This window comes from Hyla sarda, chromosome 10 (assembly GCF_029499605.1).
Source record: "Hyla sarda isolate aHylSar1 chromosome 10, aHylSar1.hap1, whole genome shotgun sequence".
In the NCBI taxonomy this organism is placed as follows: domain Eukaryota; kingdom Metazoa; phylum Chordata; class Amphibia; order Anura; family Hylidae; genus Hyla; species Hyla sarda.
The window spans coordinates 57,463,907-57,485,111 of record NC_079198.1 but is presented as its reverse complement, the minus strand read 5'-3'; the positions used below and the strand labels follow the sequence as shown (position 1 = coordinate 57,485,111).

At 39.8% G+C, this 21,205-nt stretch overlaps 1 protein-coding gene across 4 annotated transcripts in view; it reads right to left on the bottom strand.

Moving 5' to 3' along the window:
• Positions 1-199: 199 nt before the first annotated feature.
• Positions 200-21,205, bottom strand: part of LOC130294378 (sulfotransferase 2A1-like) — a 120,284-nt gene continuing 99,278 nt past the window's right edge. For all 4 annotated transcript variants that reach the window (XM_056544083.1, XM_056544082.1, XM_056544084.1 and 1 more), the window contains 2 exons: positions 19,519-19,699; positions 200-379 (listed from right to left, as the gene is read on the bottom strand). In XM_056544083.1, coding sequence (XP_056400058.1) covers positions 261-379; positions 19,519-19,699 — 300 coding nt within the window. In that variant the 3' untranslated portion in view covers positions 200-260. The remainder of the gene's footprint in view (positions 380-19,518; positions 19,700-21,205) is intronic.

The window sequence follows — 21,205 nt, the reverse complement described above, 5'->3', positions numbered from 1 at the left end:
AGGATCGCAGCTGCAGGACTGGGAATACCTTCTCAATAAATGCAAATAGGATTTGTGCTCGCAGCGCAAATGTATGGGTAAGTTACATCTTTCACCAGGAACGTGTGCCTTTTTTTCTCTTTCTTTTGAAAAGTCAAGCCTTTTTAAACAGGTAGTTAGTAAAAACCATATTGAGAATCTAGACAAAAAAAGCGTTTTTTTTTTTTTTATTTAATTAAGATTTTTTTCAATTTTAAGAAGTATTTGCAATTCCCACCAGGTCATAGACATTCATCCCAGCTGAATTTAACATCAAGATCTTTCATTTTCTCCCGGTAAATTACATTCATATGTTCCATCTGTTTCTGAGTGAAATGGTTTTTCCAATCACCAGTAATTCCTAAAAAGAAAAAAGTAAATAGTTCAGACATCTCAAAAAGTATAGCTATAAAAAAGTTTTTGCCTCCATACCAATTGCTTCAATGTTTTATATTAGTTACACATTAATGTTTCAAAGTATCTCACTACTTTTAAAACAGGACAAAGAGAACTTAAAGGGGTACTCCGGTGGAAAAATATATATTTTTGAAATCAACTAGTGCCAGGAAGTTAAAAGTCTTAATCCTTTTAGTACTTATCATCTGCTATATACTCCACAGGAAGTTGAGTAGTTCTTTTCAGTCTGACCACAGTGCTCTCTGCTGACACCTCTGTCCATGTCAGGAACTGTTTGTAGCAGAAGAGATTTGCTATGGGGATTTGCTCCTACTCTGGACAGTTCCGACACAAACAAAGTGTCAGCAGAGAGCACTGTGGTCAGACAGAAAAGAACAACTCAACTTCCTCTGTAGTATACAGCAGCTGATAAGTACAGGAACTATTAAGATTTTTTTAAATAGAAGTCATTTACAGATCTGTTTGACTTTCTGGAGTCAGTTGATATGAAAAAAAATGTTTTCCACCGGAGTATCCCTTCAAGTATACACCAAATACTGTTCATGAATAATTATTTTATTTATTAATGGAAAAATTCTGTTCAGCTTTAACTGGTCCTATGTAAAGAAGGAATCACCCTAAGGCTAGGCTTCCATACAGGTTTTTCTGGTGTTTTTGTGAAAAAAGCCACTGAAGTTTTTGAGCCAAAGCCAGAAGTAGATCCATGAGGAAGGAGAAGTGTAAGTCCTTCCTTTATATTTCCCATTACTTTTGAATGCCCTTTTGGCTTTGGCTCAAAAACTGCAGTGGCAGTTTTCCCAAAAGCTCCAGATAATAACCTGTGTTGACACCTAGCCTAAGGATGCTCTTACACAGTGCTGTTTTGAAGCTAAATCCAGGAGTGGATTATAATTAAGTCAATAAAATAAAGAAATATCCTACTTTTATACTTGTTATAAGCCTGTTTTGATGTCATGAACTGTTTTGCTGTGACCAGTTACTGACTGAGACTGGTCCACAGATTTACAGTTCTTATGGTACTAGAATATAGTTTAAAAACCTAATGTAAAAACATACATATAGCTGGGAAGGACAATGTATAGTAACAACATATATATGTGTAGAGGCATGGAATAAATACATTGAACCCAACTTGACACAGTGGAAGCTACTAGATGGGGATTCTGTACAATGGTGGTTGTAACTATAATATTAACAAAAATTCAGCCCTTGACTCAATGAGAGCTCATGTCTGTGAGGTTACATAGGGTGACGGCTGTAGTATCCCTAAGCAGGAGACCAAGACCAAGAGTCTTCAGTCACTCGGCTGGGTGAATAATATATGAATGGGGAAGCCCTGTAGTTACATGATTTGGAATGTTGGCACATTTGAAAACAATTAATCTTAACTGAATGAGACAATTAAGTTTGTTGTTAATAACTGGTGTAAAGCCAGTGTCCATCAGTCGATCCATGACATACACTCCGTAAGAGAAGACAAATAGGTTGATCTTTTTAATAGGCAACATTGCTACTATTACCAAACAAAAAAATATATAGTATAAATATTATATATATATATATATATATATATATATATATATATATACACACACTGGAGATCAAAATTAGAGAACAATTTATGAACACTTAATTGTTTTTGAAATAACGTAATCTACATTGATCATCATTTGAAGGAATTTTTGTAAGGGATACGCCATGCCATTAGAACAGTGTTTTACAAAAAAAACTAAGTATACCAACATAAAACCTTTATTTATTTATTTTTTTAAACGTGGTGATCATAATTAGAGAACAGCAATGACTTTAGCACAAAGTAATTTTTCTGAAGGTTCCAACAGTCACCAATCAGTAGGAAGTGTGCAGGCCTTTTCTTTGAATGACTTCAGCACATCTGCGCCCCCCACATGACATCACTAGCATCTCACACTGCTCTGGTGTGACTTTGGTCCACTCTTCTTCCAGTCTCTTCCACAGTTCTGTGACTATTGTGGGTTTCTTGGCCATAACTTTTCTATTGGGTTTAGATCAGGACTCTGGGCGACCATTTCATTGTTTCAATGTTTTCAATTTCAAGGAACTGCTTTATACATTTTGCTGTGTGACAGGGGCATTGTCCTGTATGAAAATTGCTGCTGATTGAGTGATGAACGCAAGGAAGGAACCATGTGTTGTTGTTAAAGGTTCTGATACACACTTGCATTCACTCTGCCATGTAGCTGTATGAGAGGTCCAACTCCTGCTGCAGAAAACATTCCCCAAACCATGACACTTCCTCCTTCACCTTTCACTGACTTCTTTACACACTTTGGGTTCTGTCTTTCCCCAATTACTTTCATCACTAATATGAACTCTGGACCACTTCTCTGTCCACACAACATGCTCCTCAGCATAGGTGAGTCTAGCCTTTTGATTCTTTCTGCTAATGAGACGTTTGGTTACTGCAGAGTGGGCTTTCAGTCCAAATGCTCTTAAACGTTGAGACACTATATGAAGAGACAGATCCTTACCCTGCTCAGTGCTGAACTGGCAAGCAATTCCAACTGCGGTGTTGAAACGATTACCCATGGAGATTCTCTGCATTATCCTGTCCTCTCTTGCATTTGTTTTATGAGGGGGCGACCAGCCTTCTTGGGGGACTTAAATGAGTTTGTGATGTTGTAAAATGCAATATTCTAGAAATCATAGACTTGGAACGACCAACTTCTCTTGCTATGGCTGATAGGGTCACCCCTTTGGCTTTCATCTGGACAACCTGCTGCCAGAGGGTTTCAGTCACTTTGGAACGGCACACCATTTTTACAAAGTCAGTGAAAACTGAAAAGTTAAAGGGTTAAAGGGCTGCCAGTTAAAGGGGTACTCCACTGGAAAATTTTAATTTTTTTCTTAAATTAACTGATGCCAGAAAGTTAAACAGATATGGGTCTTGAAGACCCATTCACCCTGACGATACTGTTCACTGCGCTGAATTCTACTTGTGGAATTCCGCGGGAATTCCGCAGTGTGAACATACCCTGTGTCCACCCCTGTATATAACAAAATAAGGCAGCATTACTCAACCAGTCCCAATGTAGTTGGTGCCAGTGTCTCAGACGCAGTCACAGTCCATTCATAATAAAAAAAACAATGGTGCACCACTCTAAAATCTAGAAAATAGGGAGTAATTGAAATGTTTCTGAGTACAAGTGAGTACACCCCTAAGCGTAAATGTCCAAATTGGGCCCAATTAGCCATTTTCCCTTTCCGATGTCATTTGACTCATAACAAGGCGTGAATGGGAAGCAGGTGTCTTAAGGTTTTGCTCTCACATTCTCTAATACTGATCACTGGAAGTTTAACATGGCACCTTAAGGCAAAGAACACTCTGAGGATCTAAAAAAAGAATTGTTGTTCTACATAAAGATGTCCTAGGCTATAGGAAGACTGCCAAGAATTTGACACTGAGCTGCATCACGGTGGGCAAGACCAAACAGCTGTTTTCAACAGGACAATTATCTTATTTGGAAAAGGTAAAAAGTAGAGGCTATATGTGAAGCTTGGCAATCAGAAGTATAAGCTATGAATGATAACTATCTAATAAGCTCTAATAATAACAATAAGCTCTACTGTTACTTTGTTTAGATTTTAGACCACAGAGCTTAAGAGTTTGTAGGTGGTAAATCCAGTAGATCTCTTTTCTCATCAGAGATGAGATAGGGACTTGGTAAGGGTAATGCACTTCTCTGCAGTGACGAGATGAACCATGTAACATGAAACCTTTTTTTGATACTAGAGTGATGTTTGTTGAGTTCCTTGATATAGTCTCTGAATAGTACAGCACCCATACATCATTTTGACATTAATACAACGTAAATTCTGATTGACAATCCAGATGTGCATTGATGTTAAATACTTTTTTGCTTTGGTTGGTTCTAGAAAGTGGTCATCCCTTTTTTTTTATTACTGAACAATACATACACAATGGTTTCCCACAATGAAATACTCCTTTTCTCTGTGTTTTTTTTCTTTTGTTTGCACAATTTGCTAGAAGCAAGAATATTTTGGAAAGTAGGAGCTCTGTGAAGTGTTACTTTTTGATGTTCTGGTAAAGATCCTTTGAAATTACGATCCAAGAGAAGGACATGCCAGTATTTATTAAGTATTGCTTTAATTTGCTTATGTCTCGCGGAATACCTGGCAATAAAATTCATTTTATGACATTGTTTGTTAGTATCTTGAAATTTTGGAGTCTCCCGACTTTGTAGGCAGTCATCTTGTGTTAGCCTCTTGGTTCTCCTATAGGCATCTTTGTGGAGATTTTTTTGGGAAGCCCTTAGCGAAAAATCTATCCTTAGAATGTCTACCTGACTAGAATATGTTATGTAATTTTTGTGGATTCTCTTACACTGACCAAATGGGATATTGGTCTTCCATTTCTTATAATACCCTCTTGAGAAGTCAAGAAAACCGTTGAGACCTTCTTAAATAAAGTAAAGGTGACTTCAGTGTCTAGAAATTAGATTTTCTTCCATGAGTATTTTGGTGTTAGGGTGATACCCCATTTATTGTTGTTCACAAGTTAAATGAATGTGTCTACTTCTTCCTTGAAACCTTTCCAAATGAGAAAGAGGTAGTCAATATACAGTATATAAAACCACATGTTCCAGAAAAAGGGGGTATGCTGTAATTGGACTCTCTTCAAAGCATTCCATAAAGAGATTAGAGTATGAAGGTGCCACATGTGTGCCCATTGCTGTACCATATATCTAATTATATGTGGCTCCATTGTACTGGAAATTGTTATTTTGGAGTACCATATTCAGACAGTGCAAAAGGAACAATTTTTGGTTAGATGGTATGGTTGGATCTCTATTCAGGAAATTTTTAGTGCAGTGAATGCCTAGGTTGTGTTGGATGTTAAAGTATAATGAGGTAACATCTATTGTGATAAAATTAAAACTGTCTCCCCATGGGAGGGAACGTAGCAAAGAGAAATAGTTAAAGAACTAGATTCAAATACAATGATATGTTACAGGTGATGCTGTTGATATCAGATATGATGGGTCTACAGGGGAGACATGTTGTGCTCTTGGTTTGGAAATGTTTGGAAAGTGGTAATAGTATGGGGTAGATGAGTTGCCTATATATATATATATATATATATATATATATAGAAAATGTTTCTCATTTTTGGTGATAATATTCTGACGATGAGCCTTAGTGAGTAGATTCAGGATCCTTAGTGTTGGAAATGGATTGTCCAAAACTGGTTTATTATAGTTTGGTTGCCTCCTGGCCATAATTATAGACATTTTGTATCACCAGTTCCCCACCTTAATCCACCTGTCCTAATACAATTTCCTTGTTGTTCTTTAGTAACATAGTTCGTAAGGTTGAAAAAAGACCAGAGTCCATCTAGTTAAACCTAGATTTTTCAATGTCATGTTTCAGCATAAGTGATGTGTCCTTATTTGCTGGTATTGTTTGTTCTAGTAGATATTTTCTTACAGGGGTATTTCAGGATTTTTTTTTTTTTATTTGACTATGCTACAGGGGCTGTAAAGTTAGTGTAGTTCATAATATAGGGTCTGTACCTGTCTTTCATGGCTGGTCTCACATTCTTATGTGATCTTTGCTCTAGATGTTCATTTTTAACAGCATATGAAATTAATCCTGTCTCAGGTATTCCCAGGATGCAGTGCAGCTGAGACACTGCCTCACTAGTCAGGTGATGAGAGGGAGCCTGTTCTGCTTCAATGGGTGGAGCAACCGCAGGGAATTTGAAACGTCTGTAGGCACCCTGGTTAGAAAGCACTGGTCTTTTGAATGGAATTCAGCTTGTTTGTGGTTTAATGGGCGGTGTGGCTGATGTGTGGGAGTGAGAAAAGTGGAATTATGGGATTTGTAGTAAAAGAGAAAACTCCAACAGGAAAAAGCCAGTTCACACAAAGATAGCCACAGCTTTATGGTAATCTTACAACATTTTACCCAAAGACATGCTCGGATACTTCTTAAGCATGTCCGTTATTGTCTGGCAAGTAGGTGCTAAAATCACCTTATGGTGGATAACCCATTTAATATTATCAGCAAAGAGGTCATGAAAGGTTCTTAGGAGGCTACCCTGATTGTGGATCATATAAAAGTTAGACTTGGCTCAGACAGCTGGATGTTTCCTAGGTATTTTGAAAATATCTGCTAAAGAGGTATCGTTAGCAGGGTTTTAGAGATGTTGTTGTTCTAATATAAAAAAAAAAATGCCTCCGAATTGTTAGCTGCGCATATTGATCCCAGAAGAGAGAGAAATAATTTGGGGCATTATTTGGGCAGAACGATAGGTTCTTTTTCCAAAATGAAAACATTTGTATCCTGTTAATTCATATACTGATAGTTTGAAGATCTTAACTGTAGCATGACTGCTTGATATGGTTTTTGGTTATTATCTAATTGTAACTTTTAAGACCCTAAAATCTTCTTTTTCTTTTGTTTTCCTCCTCTCCTGGACTTGTTTCTTTCTTTTGACCGACCATTTTTCTGGGGGTGGCTGGTACCTCTCGTGCTACAAGTGGTTGGAGAAAAGGTACTATAAATTTCTTACCGTATCACAGGACAGATTATCCCAGTGATGTTGGATGCTGTGGATATTCGGGGGACCCATGTATAGTATAAAAAAAATTAAAAATATTAAAAAGAAAATTATGGAAAATTAGGTGAGACATTTTTCCCATGATAAGGAGAAGAGACCTCCTGGTGGTCTGGAGAAGGTGGGGGAGCTAAAGATGGAATCATCTGACATCAGTTTTAATTGTATTTACCAACAGAATAAAGATAACGATCCTCATTTACTGTTGGGTTTTTACTAGTGTGAAATGTTTCAGATTTTCAGGATTCCTCTGTATTTACTATGGAGATTCACAGATTTACAGGTCAGGAAGATGTTCTGACCAGCTTTTTCTGTGTGGAAATTTCCACGAATTTATTCACAAGATTTTCTGTGAACTCAATAGTAAATAGGTCGGGATGTGAAATCATACCCCTTTTTTTTTGTCTGGCCACGCCCACTATGTCAAGACCACACCCTTTTTAGGCTTTTCACAATGCAATGACGGGTTTGTCGGACTTTCCTGGCACACACTGTTGCACACTGTGGCAGACTGGTACAGACATGTCGTGGAAACTATGCGCCAAAATAACCTGACAAAAACTATTCGGTTTTAGCTAAGTAAATAAGAACCAACATGTAGTTTTACTGTAAAGTGCACTCCGTAAAGATTAAAATTCCCCAAATTAGCAAAATTGCATTTTTTCTTTTTTCATTTCCCCTAACAAATAATTTTTATTTGGGTGTGCCATACATTTTATGGTAAAACATAAGGTGTGATTATAAAGTGTGTAGACATCCAAAAGGAAAAATCCCAGCACTCCTGCTCAGAGAAATCTTCTTAACCACTTAGGGACCAAGCGAGTACAGGTACGCCTTTGCTCCCTGGTACTTAAAGGACCAAGGGCGTACCTGTACATCTGTGGGAATTTCAGTCCCCGCCGCACGCCAGACGTGGACCGGACCGGGGTGACTGCTGATATCTATCAGCAGGCACCCAGTGCAAATGCCCAGGGGATCCTGAGACCCCCCCCATGTCGGCGATCGCCACAAATTCACACCGGCGATTTATGGCGATTCCAGGTCATACGGGTCTCCAATGACACGGTGACCAGGAAAATAAGGGGGATCGGGATTGTCCATGACACCCATGATCCCCCTGAAGGGATAGGAGTGAGGTGGCAGGGGTGGGCGGGGGGGGGGTTAACGTTCGGTTCCCCCGCCTTTCCCACCCACTGATGTCCAGGCAGAAAGGTGGAAACGACGGAGACCGGTGCCGAAGTTGTAGGTTTGAAACAGCTGGAATGTACAGGGTACATTCACACTGGCGGGTTTACAGTGAGTTTCCTGCTTCAAGTTTGAGCTGCGGCAAATTTTTCGCCTCAGCGCAAACTCAACGGGAAACTCACCGTAACCCCCCGCCAGTGTGAATGTACCCTAAAAACACTACACTACACTTACACATAATAAAGGGTGAAACACTACATAAACACCCCTTACACTGTCCCCCCAAATAAAAATGAATGAAATGCGACAATGAATAAAAACGCTTCCTAAATGCGACATGTCCCCCAAAAACCATTTCAGCTAAATTCACTCTCCAAAATCCCATTGTAGCTCCTTCCCTGCTGAGCCCTCTACTGCGCCCGCCGAACACTTGACATTAGTGTTGAGCGGCATAGGCCATATTCGAATTCGCGAATATTCGCGAATATGTGGACGAATATTCGTGATATATTCGCGAATATTCGAATATTCGTTATATTCTTGTTTTATTTTCGCATATGCGAAAATTCACGTATGCGAAAATTAACATATGTGAATATTAGCATATACAAAATTAACACACGTGAAAATCCGCATATGCGAAAATTAGCGTATGCTAATTTTCGCATATGCGAATTTTCGCAAGCCAGTCTCACACAGTAGTATTACAGCCTTCTTTACACCACACAAGCTGGAAGCAGAGAGGGGTGATCACTGTGATGTGTACTGTGAAGAAAAAAAAACAAAAAACGAATATTCGCAATTACGAATATATAGCGCTATATTCGCGAAATTCGCGAATTCGCGAATATGCGATATTCGCGAATAATATTCGAATTGCGAATATTCATGAGCAACACTACTTGACATACACATATGAGGTATTTCCTTACTCGAGAGAAATTGGGTTACAAATTTTGGGGGGTGTTTTTTCCTATTACCCCTTGTAAAAATTCACAAACTGGGTCTACAAGAACATGCGAGTGTAAAAAAGGAAGATTTTGAATTTTCTCCTTCACTTTGCTGCTATTCCTGTGAAACACCTAAAGGGTAAACACACTTACTGAATGTCATTTTGAATACTATGAGGGGTGCAGTTTTTATAATGGGGTCATTTGTGGGATATTTCTAATATGAAGGCCCCTCAAATCCACTTCAAAACTGAACTGGTCCCTGAAAAGGGCGTGCTTTTTGCGCCACCAATTGTACTTTGTAATGACATCAATCATTTAATAATAATATCTACCGCAAAACCCCAAAAAATATATTTGTGGGGTGAAATTGAAAAAAAATTTTTGTAACTTTTAGGGGCTTCCCTTTCTACACAGTGCAATTTTTTTTGTAAAATTACACCTTATCTTTAGAGTAATCCTTTACAGTTACAAGGATACCCAATTTTTGTAGGTTTTATTTTTTTTTACTACTTTAAAAAAAAAATGGACCAAAATTTGTATGTTTAAAATTGTCCTCTTTTGACCCCTACAACTTTTTTATTTTTCCACATACGGCATTTTTTGCACATTGGTCTGTAGTTTTTATCAGTACCATTTTTGTTTTGAATGCTTTTTTATTATTTTTTTTATGGTATATGAAGTGACCAAAAATGCACAATTTTGGACGTTGGTATTTCTTTACGAGTACGTTATCAACCGTGCAGTTTAGCTAACCTTATATTTTAATAATTCGGACATTTACGCACGCAGCGGTATCGCATTTGATTATTTTTTACTACATTATTTTATTTAAAGAATGGGAAAAGCGGGATGATTTAAACTTTTAATAGGGAAGGGGTTAAGTCACTTCTATTAACTTTTTTTTTTTAACACTTTCTCTCTTTGTTCTCTCTTTCTACTATCCTCTCTTCATCGGGTAAGCTGATCGGGACATCACGATTTTGTCGCAATAGTCCCGATCAGCTCCGCTGAGCTGCCAGGACAGTTTCACTTTCATTTTAGATGCCGCAATCAACTTTTATCGTGGCATCTGACGGGTTAATGCTGGGCATCGGCCCGATCATACGCCCTTGGTCCTTAAGTACCAGGGTCCGAGAGCGTAACAGTACGCCCTTGGTCCTGGACAGGTTAAAGGGGTACTCTGTTGCCCCAGCGTTCAGAACATTTTGTTCTGAATGCTTGGAGCAGGCGGCAGGGTCATGACGTTCCTGCCACACCCCTTGTGACTTCACGCCACACCCCCTCAATCCAAGTTCATGGGAGGGGCATGATGGCCGCCATGCCTCCTCCCATAGAGTCTCATTGAGGGGGCATGGCGTGACATCATGAGGGGCGTGGAGGGACATCACGACCCCACTTCCCTCACCCAGAATTCTAAACGAATGCAGGGTCCTGCACAGAGATCACGGGGTCCCAGTGGCGGGACTCCCACGATCAGACATCTCCAAAGGATACGGGATGTGTAGGGGAGGAGTACCCCTTTAACTACTATATGGGCAATATGGGAGTCTACTACTATATGGGGACCTGACTACTGTATAAGGGTAGTATGGGGGCCTGACTACTTTATGGGAGCAGTATGAGAGCCTAACACTATATGGGGGCTTAACTTCTATATGAGACAGTACGATATTACATGGGGCAAAAATACTATATGGGGCGGTATTGAGCCTTATAGTATATGGCGGCTGTGTGAGGGGCTAACTACTACATGGGAACACATACAGGACCTAACTACTATATAGGGGCACTTCGGGTACTACCTGATATATAGGGGCACAAGGTGGGCAGTATTACTGTGTGGAGCAATACATATGGGAAGCGCAGAAAAAAATAGGACTTACTGTTTTTTATTATAGTTAAACAAGATGAATAAAGTGCATATGTGAAAGAACTGCCAATAAGGTGCCTTGAGATGTTCTGTTAGTAGTCAGATAGTTTGTAACATGAGCATATAAAATGTATTTAGTTTTGTAATATTATGTGGTTTAGTTACCTAGCTACCTGCAATGAATAGTTCCCTACCTATTCAGAGACCTTAAGATATATAAGGATGGAAGAGAAGGGCTCTAAAGTGCAAGAAGTGCCATGTTACTGTATTGAGGTCTGAAAATAGATAAGTGTACATTAAAATGAGCTTTAATTCCAATTATATATATATATATATAAATATATATATATACATATATATATATATATATATATATATATATATATATAATAGAAAGAAGTAGGTTATAACAGACTGACCCTCATCCTATATTCATATGGTGTCCAGAAATAAGATAAGGTGCATGATGCTGATAAGATGTCCATTAAAGAAATAAGGTGTGTGATTGCCGGTCCTTTATACCTTGTATCTCATGTAATCATTATTCTTGCGTACATCTGTATGCGGTAAAACTGTGAAGATTAGAATGGGCCGTTTCGGATGTAATTAGCCTATCTACCTGCATGTACAGTCAGTACCTTAGAGTATTGAAGTCCGTATTTGTCCCGTAGTCCTCGGATCTCTTCTATACAGGTGGGGTGAGAATAGAATGAGCAGTGCTTCTGGGAGCGGTCGGGAGACTACCTCAGCCGGTGGCGTCTCTACCGTACCGTAGTCCCGCTGGAATGTAAGATGGTCAGCTGATTGCCGCTAGTGACATCAGTATGGTGTGGAGGAATGTCCAAAATACCTCAAAGACTTTACGCTCTCCTTCGTCTTCGTCTCGATCCCAGACAAAGGAGACCGTAAAGTCTTTGAAACGCATCAGAGGTATTTTGGACATTCTGCCACACCGTAGTGATGTCACTAGCGGCAATCAGCTGACCATCTTACATTCCAGCGGGACTACGGTACGGTAGAGACGCCAGAAGCCGAGGTAGTCTCCCGACCACTCCTCATCCTATTCTCACCCCACCTGTATAGAAGAGATCCTAGGACTATGGGACAAATACGGACTTCAATACCCTAAGGTATTGACTGTACATGCAGGTAGATAGGCTAAGTACATCCGAAACGGCCCATTCTAATCGTCAGAGTTTTACCGCATAGAGATGTACGCAAGGATAAAGAGTGCATGAGATACAAGATATAAAGGAACAGCAATCACACACCTTATTTCTTTAGCGGACATCTTATCAGCATCTTATTACCGGACACCATATAAATATAGGGCGAGGGTCAGTCTGTTATAACCTACTTGTTTCTATTATATATATGATTGGAATTACAAGCTAATTTTAACCCCTTAACGACAATGGACGTAAATGTACGTCATGGTGACGTGGTACTTAACGCACCATGACGTACATTTACGCGCCAACATGATCGCGAGCACCGGAGCGGTGCTCGCGTCATGCCCGGCAGGACCCGGCTGCTATCAGCAGCCAAGGGCCCGCCGGTAATGGCGGACATCCGTGATCGCGTGGATGTCTGCCATTAACCCTTCCGATGCCGTGATCAATACAGATCACGGCATCTGCGGCATTGCGGTACTTTGAATGGGTGATCGGATCGCCCGCGGCGCTGCCGCGGGGATCCGACCATCCAGCATGGCGGCCGGAGGTCCCCTCACCTGGCTCCGGCCATCTCCCGGGGTCTTCTGCACTGGTCTGAGATCGAGCAGACCAAAGCAGAAGATCACCGATAATACTGAGCAGTGCTGTGTCCTATACATAGCACTGCACAGTATTAGCAATCAACTGATTGCAATGAATAGTCCCCTATGGGGACATAAAAAGTGTTAACAAAAAAAAGGTAAAAAAGGTAAAATAAAATAAAAAATTGAAAAATCCCCTCCCCCAATAAAAAAGTAAAACGTCCGTTTTTACCATTTTACCCAAAAAAAAAGCGTAAAAAAAATTAATACACATATTTGGTATCGCCGCGTGCGTAAAAGTCTGAACTATTAAAATATATTGTTAATCATCCCGTACGGTGAACGGCGTAAACGTAAATTTTTTTTTTTTTAAAGTCCAAAATTGCTGCTTTTTTGTCACATTTTATTCCAAAAAAATTTATAAAAAATTAATAAGTAAAACCTAAGCAAAAATTATACTGATAAAAACTACAGATCATGGCACAAAAAATTAGCCCTCATATCGCCCCATATACGTAAAAATTATAAAGTTATAGGTAGTCGCAATTTCAAACATACTAATTTTGTTAAAATGGTTTGAGATTTTTTTTAAGCGGTACAATTATAGAAAAGCATATAACATGGGTATCATTTTAATCGTATTGACCCACAGAATAAAGAAAATGTGTCATTTTTACCGGAAAGTGTACAGCGTGAAAACTAAACCTTACAAAATTAGCAAAATTGCGGTTTACTTTTCAATTTTCCCACACAAATAATATTTGTTTGGTTGCGCCGTACATTTTATGGTAAAATAAGTGATCTAATTACAAAGTACAATTGGTGACGCAAAAAACAAGCCCTCATATGGGTCTGCGGATAGAAATATAAGAGAGTTATGATTTTTAGAAGGCGAGGAAGAAAAAACGAAAATGCAAACATAAAATTGGTCTGGTCCTTAAGGCCAAAATGGGCCTGGACCTTAAGGGGTTAATGTACACTTATCTATTTCAGACCTCAATATAGTAACATGGCACTTCTTGCACTTTATGTTTGAGAGCCCTTCTCTTCCATCCTTACACATCTTAAAGTCTCTGGAGAGGTAGGTAACTACCCCTTTGTTAATTGCAGATAGTATTTGCTAAACCGCATAATATTACAAAACTAAATACATTTATATATGTTCATGTTACAGTTACTACTGGACTACTAACAGGCACCTTATTGGCAGTTCTGTTGCATATGAACTTTATTGATCATGTTTAACTATAATAAAAACAGTAAGTCCTATTTTTTCTGTGCTAGTATTTATTATATATATCAGACTTTTCAATTTTTTGGGTAACAGGGACCCTTAAATGGGCACTGTCACCAACTTTATTTTTTGATATGTTGTAGTACTTATGTACTACAACATTTCTCTAATATACTTTTATTATTATTTTTTTTTTCATTAAAAAGGTTTAATTTACATTTAAAAACCGGCCACTAAGGGTCACCCTCCTAGTGGCCGGCTGCACTCACTCAATCAGACAGGCGGGAGCGAGCGCATTGGCTCCCCGGCCACTGGCTGGGAGGCCACTCCTCCCGCACATCGCCGCCGCCGCCTCGTCGCCGCCGCTGTCCCTGCATGCCCGCTGCCGGACTCTGCAGTAACTGCAAGTGTAATGAGGGAACGGGGTATGTGGGGCGGGGGGGGAACGGGCTAGCGCCGTAGCGCCGCAGCGCCGTTTGTAACTAACACAGGGTGTCTCCAGCTGTTTCAATACTACAACTCCCAGCATGCTCTGACAGCCAATTGATGTCAGGGCAAGCTGGGAGTTGTCATGGTGAAACAGCTGGAGGCACCCTGTGTAGATGAACTAAGGGCAGAAGTCCCCCCCCCCCAGCAGGCATCAGTGACGTGGTGCCTGCTGGGGAAGTCTGCCTGGTAGTGAGCACACTGCCAGGCAGATAAAAGGCATTTTTAATATAGTAAAAATAAAAATTTAAAGCAGGGAGGGGGTTAGGGATAGATTGGCAATAGGCAGGGACAGAAAAAAAAAATAGGATGGTGGGAGCTACCCTTTAATATACCAGGCGGCAGGATGGGCACATCCTTTCCAGGGAGCGCTAGTGTCACTACATATTTACATATGGGAATGTGTAAAGTGATGTAAAATGAGTTTGTCTTGGCAGATTCTGTGGAGACAAGTCTTGGCCAGGAGAAATTTTCATGATGGTCTGGGCCGGATAGAGAAGAAAAGGGGTCTGTCTATTTCATTACTTAAAGGGGTATTCCAGGCCAAAACTTTCTTTTATATATCAACTGGCTCCGGAAAGTTAAACAGATTTGTAAATTACTTCTATTAAAAAATCTTAATCCTTCCAATAGTTTTTAGACTCTGAAGTTGAGTTGCTGTTTTCTGTCTAACTGCTTTCTGATGACTCACGTCCCAGGAGCTGTGCAGCTCCTATGGGGATATTCTCCCATCATGCACAGCTCCCGGGACGTGACATCATCATTGAGCAGTTAGACAGAAAACTTCAGAAGCTAATAACTATTGGAAGGATTAAGATTTTTTAATAGAAGCAATTTACAAATCTGTTTAACTTTCCGGAGCCAGTTGATATATAAAAATTTTTTTTTGCCTGGAATATCCCTTTAAAGTAAACAATTCCAATCAGAGAAGATGTCCTATGTGAGCCACTGGATGTAACTGTAATGTAATCACTGCCATCCTTGCCCCTTACTGGTAACACACAAAACTAGCAGAGTTCACCTGTGCACATATTTAACTACATATTATACATATTGCTTGGGGGACAGGTACAGGATTTGATCTGGGTTCCATGAGACTCCTCTGAAACCCTGTGTATGTAGTAAAGTGTATTCTATAGAACAGACCTGTTTTTTTTGTCTAGTATATTGAGGTATGCAATCCTTAAACAGCAGTTTGAGGGTGTATACTGCTGTGTGAGATGACTGCATGTTATTAATTTGTATCTATCTGGATCTAAATGAGGAACTTGCAAGATTGTGATCCACTGGAAAGTTGGAGAGGAATCTACTGCCTCTGGAGCAGCAATTGGGGAGGATAGTGGTATGCAGAAGAAGGAGGTAGTTATGTTTGTGACAATAAGAAGGTGTGGTAGAGGGACAAGGGTCAGGAAGGATAGCCCTGTTCTGGCACACCCCAACAAGTTTGCCCAGTTGGCAGATAAGGTAGGTGTTGGTTCAGAGCTAGCACTTCTAAAGCGAGACACTGCCTCTGACAGCCAGAGGGTGTCTGCTCCAGTAAGGTGGGAAGGAGGAGAACAGGGCAGGCCAGACAGGTGTTGGTAGGAGGCGACTCAATTATCAGGGGGGCAAACAGGCCACATTTATGTAAATTCAAGTCTAAAGATATATGCGGAAAGATATATGTGAGGAAAATGATAATGTGAATCAATCTGGTTAGAAGTATATGGAGAGGAAAAAACTAAAATACCGATAGGGGTTTGCTTTAAGCTGCCAAATGTAATGGATGCAACAAGAAATCCATTACTGAGGCAGCAAATTACAATGAGGTGATTATTATGGGGGACTTTAACAAAGTGGAAAACTAAGATGTGTGAATCTCATAGGGGAAACAGGTTTTTGGCTACAGCTAAAGATAATAATCTTGACAAAATGATGCAGAACCCAAACAGGGGACGCATTACATTAATTTTTACATGTCCTTTAATGGGGTGTTCTGCCTAGAAGTAGCCACAGTGAACCTTAGGAAGGCAAAGTTTGATCAGCTTAGAGAAGCCCTTAAAGGGGTACTCTGGCGCTAACCAACTTATCCCCTATCAAAAGGATAGGGGAGAAGCTGTTAGGTCGCAGGGGATACTGCCACTGGGGATCCCCGCAATCTCTCTTGCACCACCCCCATTTTTCAGCTGCACAGAGCGAGGATCGCTCTGTGGCTGATGACGGGCGGTGCAGGGGACGGAGTATTGTGATGTCACGACCCCGCCCCCTTAATGCAAGTCTATGTGAGGGGGCGTGGTGACCCGCCTCCACAGACTTGCATTGTCTGTGGGAGGGGGCAGGTCATGAAGTCATGAGGGGGTGGAGCCGTGACATCACGAAACTCCGTCCCAAAACTCCGTCCCCTGCACCGCCCGTCTGAAAAAATGGGGGCTGCAGGACAGAACTCGGGGGTCCCCAGCGGCAGGATCCCCATGATCTAACATCTTATCCCCTATCCTTTTGATAGGGGATAAAATGTTTAGCCTCGGAGTACCACTTTAACATTATAGACTGGGATAATGGGGGGCATTTATCAAAACCTCTCCAGAGGAAAAGTTGCTAAGGTGCCCATCGCAACCAATCAGATTGCTTCTTTCAATTAAAGAAGCGATATAATTCCTCTAGACAGGTTTTGAGTACAGACACTAAATGGGAGATTTTTAAAAATATCTTAAATTCTTACTGTGAGAAGTACATAGCTTATGGGAATAAAAAGGCCAGGAACAGGAGAAAGCCGACATAAATTAAATAAAATGTAAAGTGGGCAATAAATGACAAAAATAAAGCATTTAAGCTATTAAAACAAAAAGGCAGTGAAGGAGCATTAAGAAGCTATAGGGAAAAATAAAATATGTAAAAAAATAAAAGTAGCAAAACTGGAGACAGAGAGACACATTGCAAAAAGAGTAAAACTAACTACAAAAAGTTATTTAATTACATAAATGGCAAAAAAGGTAAAACTAAAAGTGTTGTCCCGTTAAAAAGTAATGAGGGAGAAATTGTGGGTAATGAGGAAAAAGTGAAAATATTAAACACATTTTTAACTGTGTGCACAGAGAAAAAATACATTCCAGGGTAAAATACAGCAAAATAAGGTAAACTCTTCCTTATATGTCATCTGTCTAACCCAGGAAGAAGTACAGTCTGAAAAAAAAAAAAATAGACAAATCCCCAGGTCCAGATGGCATTCACCCCTGTGTTAATTAAGGGGAGTTAAGTAATCTAATCGAAAGATCAAACTATATTTCTTATATTCAAAGACGCTAGTGACAGGACTGGTGCATAGCAAATGTGGGGCCAAAATTCAAGGTGGAGTCAAAGATGTGACCCCCGGGAATTATAGGCCTGTTAGCTTAATCTTAGAAAGGGTTTTTCTAAGAGATGCTATATTGGAGTATCTCAATGTAAATAAATGTATGACTCCATATCAGCATGGGTTTATCAGCAAGGGATTGATCCTGTCAAAGTATCCTGATCGGCTTTTATGAGAAGGTGAGCTCTAGATGGGACCAGGGCAAATGGCTGGATGTCGTATATCGTGATTTTTCCAAAGCACTTGATACGTTGCCAAATAAACAGTTGGCACATAAAATTTTTATACTTGAGCAGGGGGAAAATGTGTGTACTTGGGTAAGTATTTGGCTCAGGGATAGAAAACAGAGGATGGTTATTAATGGTACATACTCTGATTGGGTGATTGTTACTAATAGGGTACAGTTTTGGATCCTATTATTTTGAATACATTTATTAATGACCTTGTAGAAGAATTGCATAGTAAAGTGTCAATCTTAGCAGATGATACTAAGCTCTGTAAAGTGTTTAACACAATAGCGGGCAGGGCACTGTTACAAATGGATCTAGATAGGTTTGGCTGAGAAGTGGCAGATGAGGTTAAACACTGATAAATGAAAGGTTATGTACATGTGGAGGGAAAACCAAGGCTGGGATTAAATGGGAAAAACACTGACAACTGTCATGGAAAAGGATTTAGGAGTTTTGGCCGAAAACATGTTTCGCCACTATGTGGCTTTATCAAGGAGGACAACTGACAGCATTCTGCTATGCTGTCAGTTGTCCTCCTTGATAAAGCCACATAGTGGCGAAACATGTCGGGGTGTGACAGTATCACTTTTTTATGTGCAACCCCTAAGTGTCCTTTATATAATGCACAAATGATAGGCTGAAAGTACACTGGTATTTGACCTGCGGTGCACAGCAGGCGAATGGCATAAAATCTATAGCCCATATGAGAGCACTATATAGGGAAGGCATGAAATGTCTCCAAAACCTGATCTAATGGTGTATATATAGACACCTAACAAGTGCTCTCAGACTATATTGAGGCCACCAGTGGCTGCTCTAAACCCTTTAACCCTTACCGACACATAGGGAGTTGTGTTTTTAAATGCGTGTTTCTCACAGTTTACTAAATTAGATATTACTTGATATAAATAAAGATACATTTTAGTTTGGACACATAGTATATAGAGGTCTTGTTAACCCCGGTGGGGTTAAATTGTTGTTAAAATATAGGAGGTAGACACATAAAAAAAGGCCTGTGACTAATCTGCATGGCCTAGTGAGTAACATATATATATATATATATATATATATATATATATATATATATACACATTATTTTTTTCTGTGATATGACAGGCACACTTTAAATAAGCACTTTGGCTATATGTTCCTCTTATATAAAGCAGCAAATCCAATAATATGGAGCAGTGTCTAGTTGCATCTGAGAGGTGGTCTACTCTTGGCTGTGGCATGGTTATAGTCTCTGCAGTTTAGTCTTATACAACTCAACATATTAGAAGTTAGGAAAAAGTGGAACACCCTTTACATTTTTTAGTAGTAAGAACAGGGTAGCAAAAGAGAAACTTTTTATGCTGATTTCTTACAGCCATAAATAACATAACCAGTGTTACAATACAATACTACTTGTTTGCTCTTTACCTTTTCTCATAAAATGGTTGTTTTTTGTATCTATGATGTAATCTGGAACAAGGCTGTTGTTGGACATGTTGTTGTTTTTCATGCTGTTGAAGCTTGAATTCTTGACAACTAAGTCAATTACTTGTTCTTCTAGTTCTTTTTCAAGGAATGTACAAATCTTCTTTATAGTTCCTCTGTGGTCCTGGAATAGAAAAAGTAGACTTAGATTTACCATAACTCTTTTACTGTCATGGGATTTTTACAGGGTGAGCCATTTATATGGATACACCTTAATAAAATGGGAATGGTTGGTGAACTTCCTGTTTGTGGCACATTAGTATATGTGAGGGGGGGAAACTTTTCAAGATGGGTGGTGACAATGACGGCCATTTTGAAGTCGGTCATTTTGAATCCAACTTTTGTTTTTTCAATAGGAAGAGGGTTGTGTGACACAAACTTATTGTGATAAGTTTATTATATATGTTATATATGTTACTCACAAGAAAAACAATGATGTGCTTGGTTTTAACGTAGCTTTATTCTTTCATGAGTTATTTACAAGTTTCTGACCACATATAAAATGTGTTGAATGTGCTGCCCATTGTGTTGGATTGTCAATGCAACCCTCTTCTCCCACTCTTCACACACTGATAGCAACACCGCAGGAGAAATACTAGCACAGGCTTCCAGTATCTATAGTTTCAGGTGCTGCACATCTCGTATCTTCACAGCATAGACAATTGCCTTCCGATGACCCCAAAGATAAAAGTCTAAGGGGGTCAGATCATGAGACCTTGGGGGCCATTCAACTTGCCCACGACGACCAATCCACTCTCCAGGAAACTGTTCCTCTAGGAATGCTCGGACCTGACACCCATAATGTGGTGGTGCACCATCTTGCTGGAAAAACTCAGGGAACGTGCCAGCTTCAGTGCATAAAGAGGGAAACACATCATCATGTAGCAATTTCGCATATCCAGTGGTCTTGAGGTTTCCATTGATGAAGAATGGTCCCACTATCTTTGTACCCCATATACCACACCATACCATCAATTTTTGTGTTCTTGGAGGGATCTTGGAGGGATCCATCCAGTCTTGGAGGGATCCATCCAATGTGGGTTAGTGTCAGACCAATAGCAGTGGTTTTGTTTGTTAACTTCACCATTCACATAAAAGTTTGCCTCATCACTGAACAAAATCTTCTGCGTAAACTGAGGGTCCTGTTCCAAATTTTGTTTTGCCCATTATGCAGCACCTGAAATGGATACTGGGAGCCTGTGCTAGCATTTCTCCTGTGGTGTTGCTATCAGTGTGTGAAGAGTGGCAGAAGAGGGTTGCATTGACAATCCAACACAATGGGCAGCACATTGAACACATTTTATAAGTGGTCAAGAAACTTGTAAATAACTCATGAAAGAATAGAGTTACGTTAAAACCAAGCACATCATTGTTTTTCTTGTGAAATTCTTAATAAGTTTGATGTGTCACATGACCTTCCTATTGAAAAAAAAAGTTGGATTCAAAATGGCCAACTTCAAAATGGCTGTCATGGTCACCACTCATCTTGAAAAGTTCCCCCCCCCCCCCCACTTATACTAATGTGCCACATACAGGAAGTTGATATCACCAACCATTCCCATTTTATTAAGGTTTATCCATATAAATGGCCCATCCTGTATAAATAGTCCCTGGCCTTCTCTGTACTTGT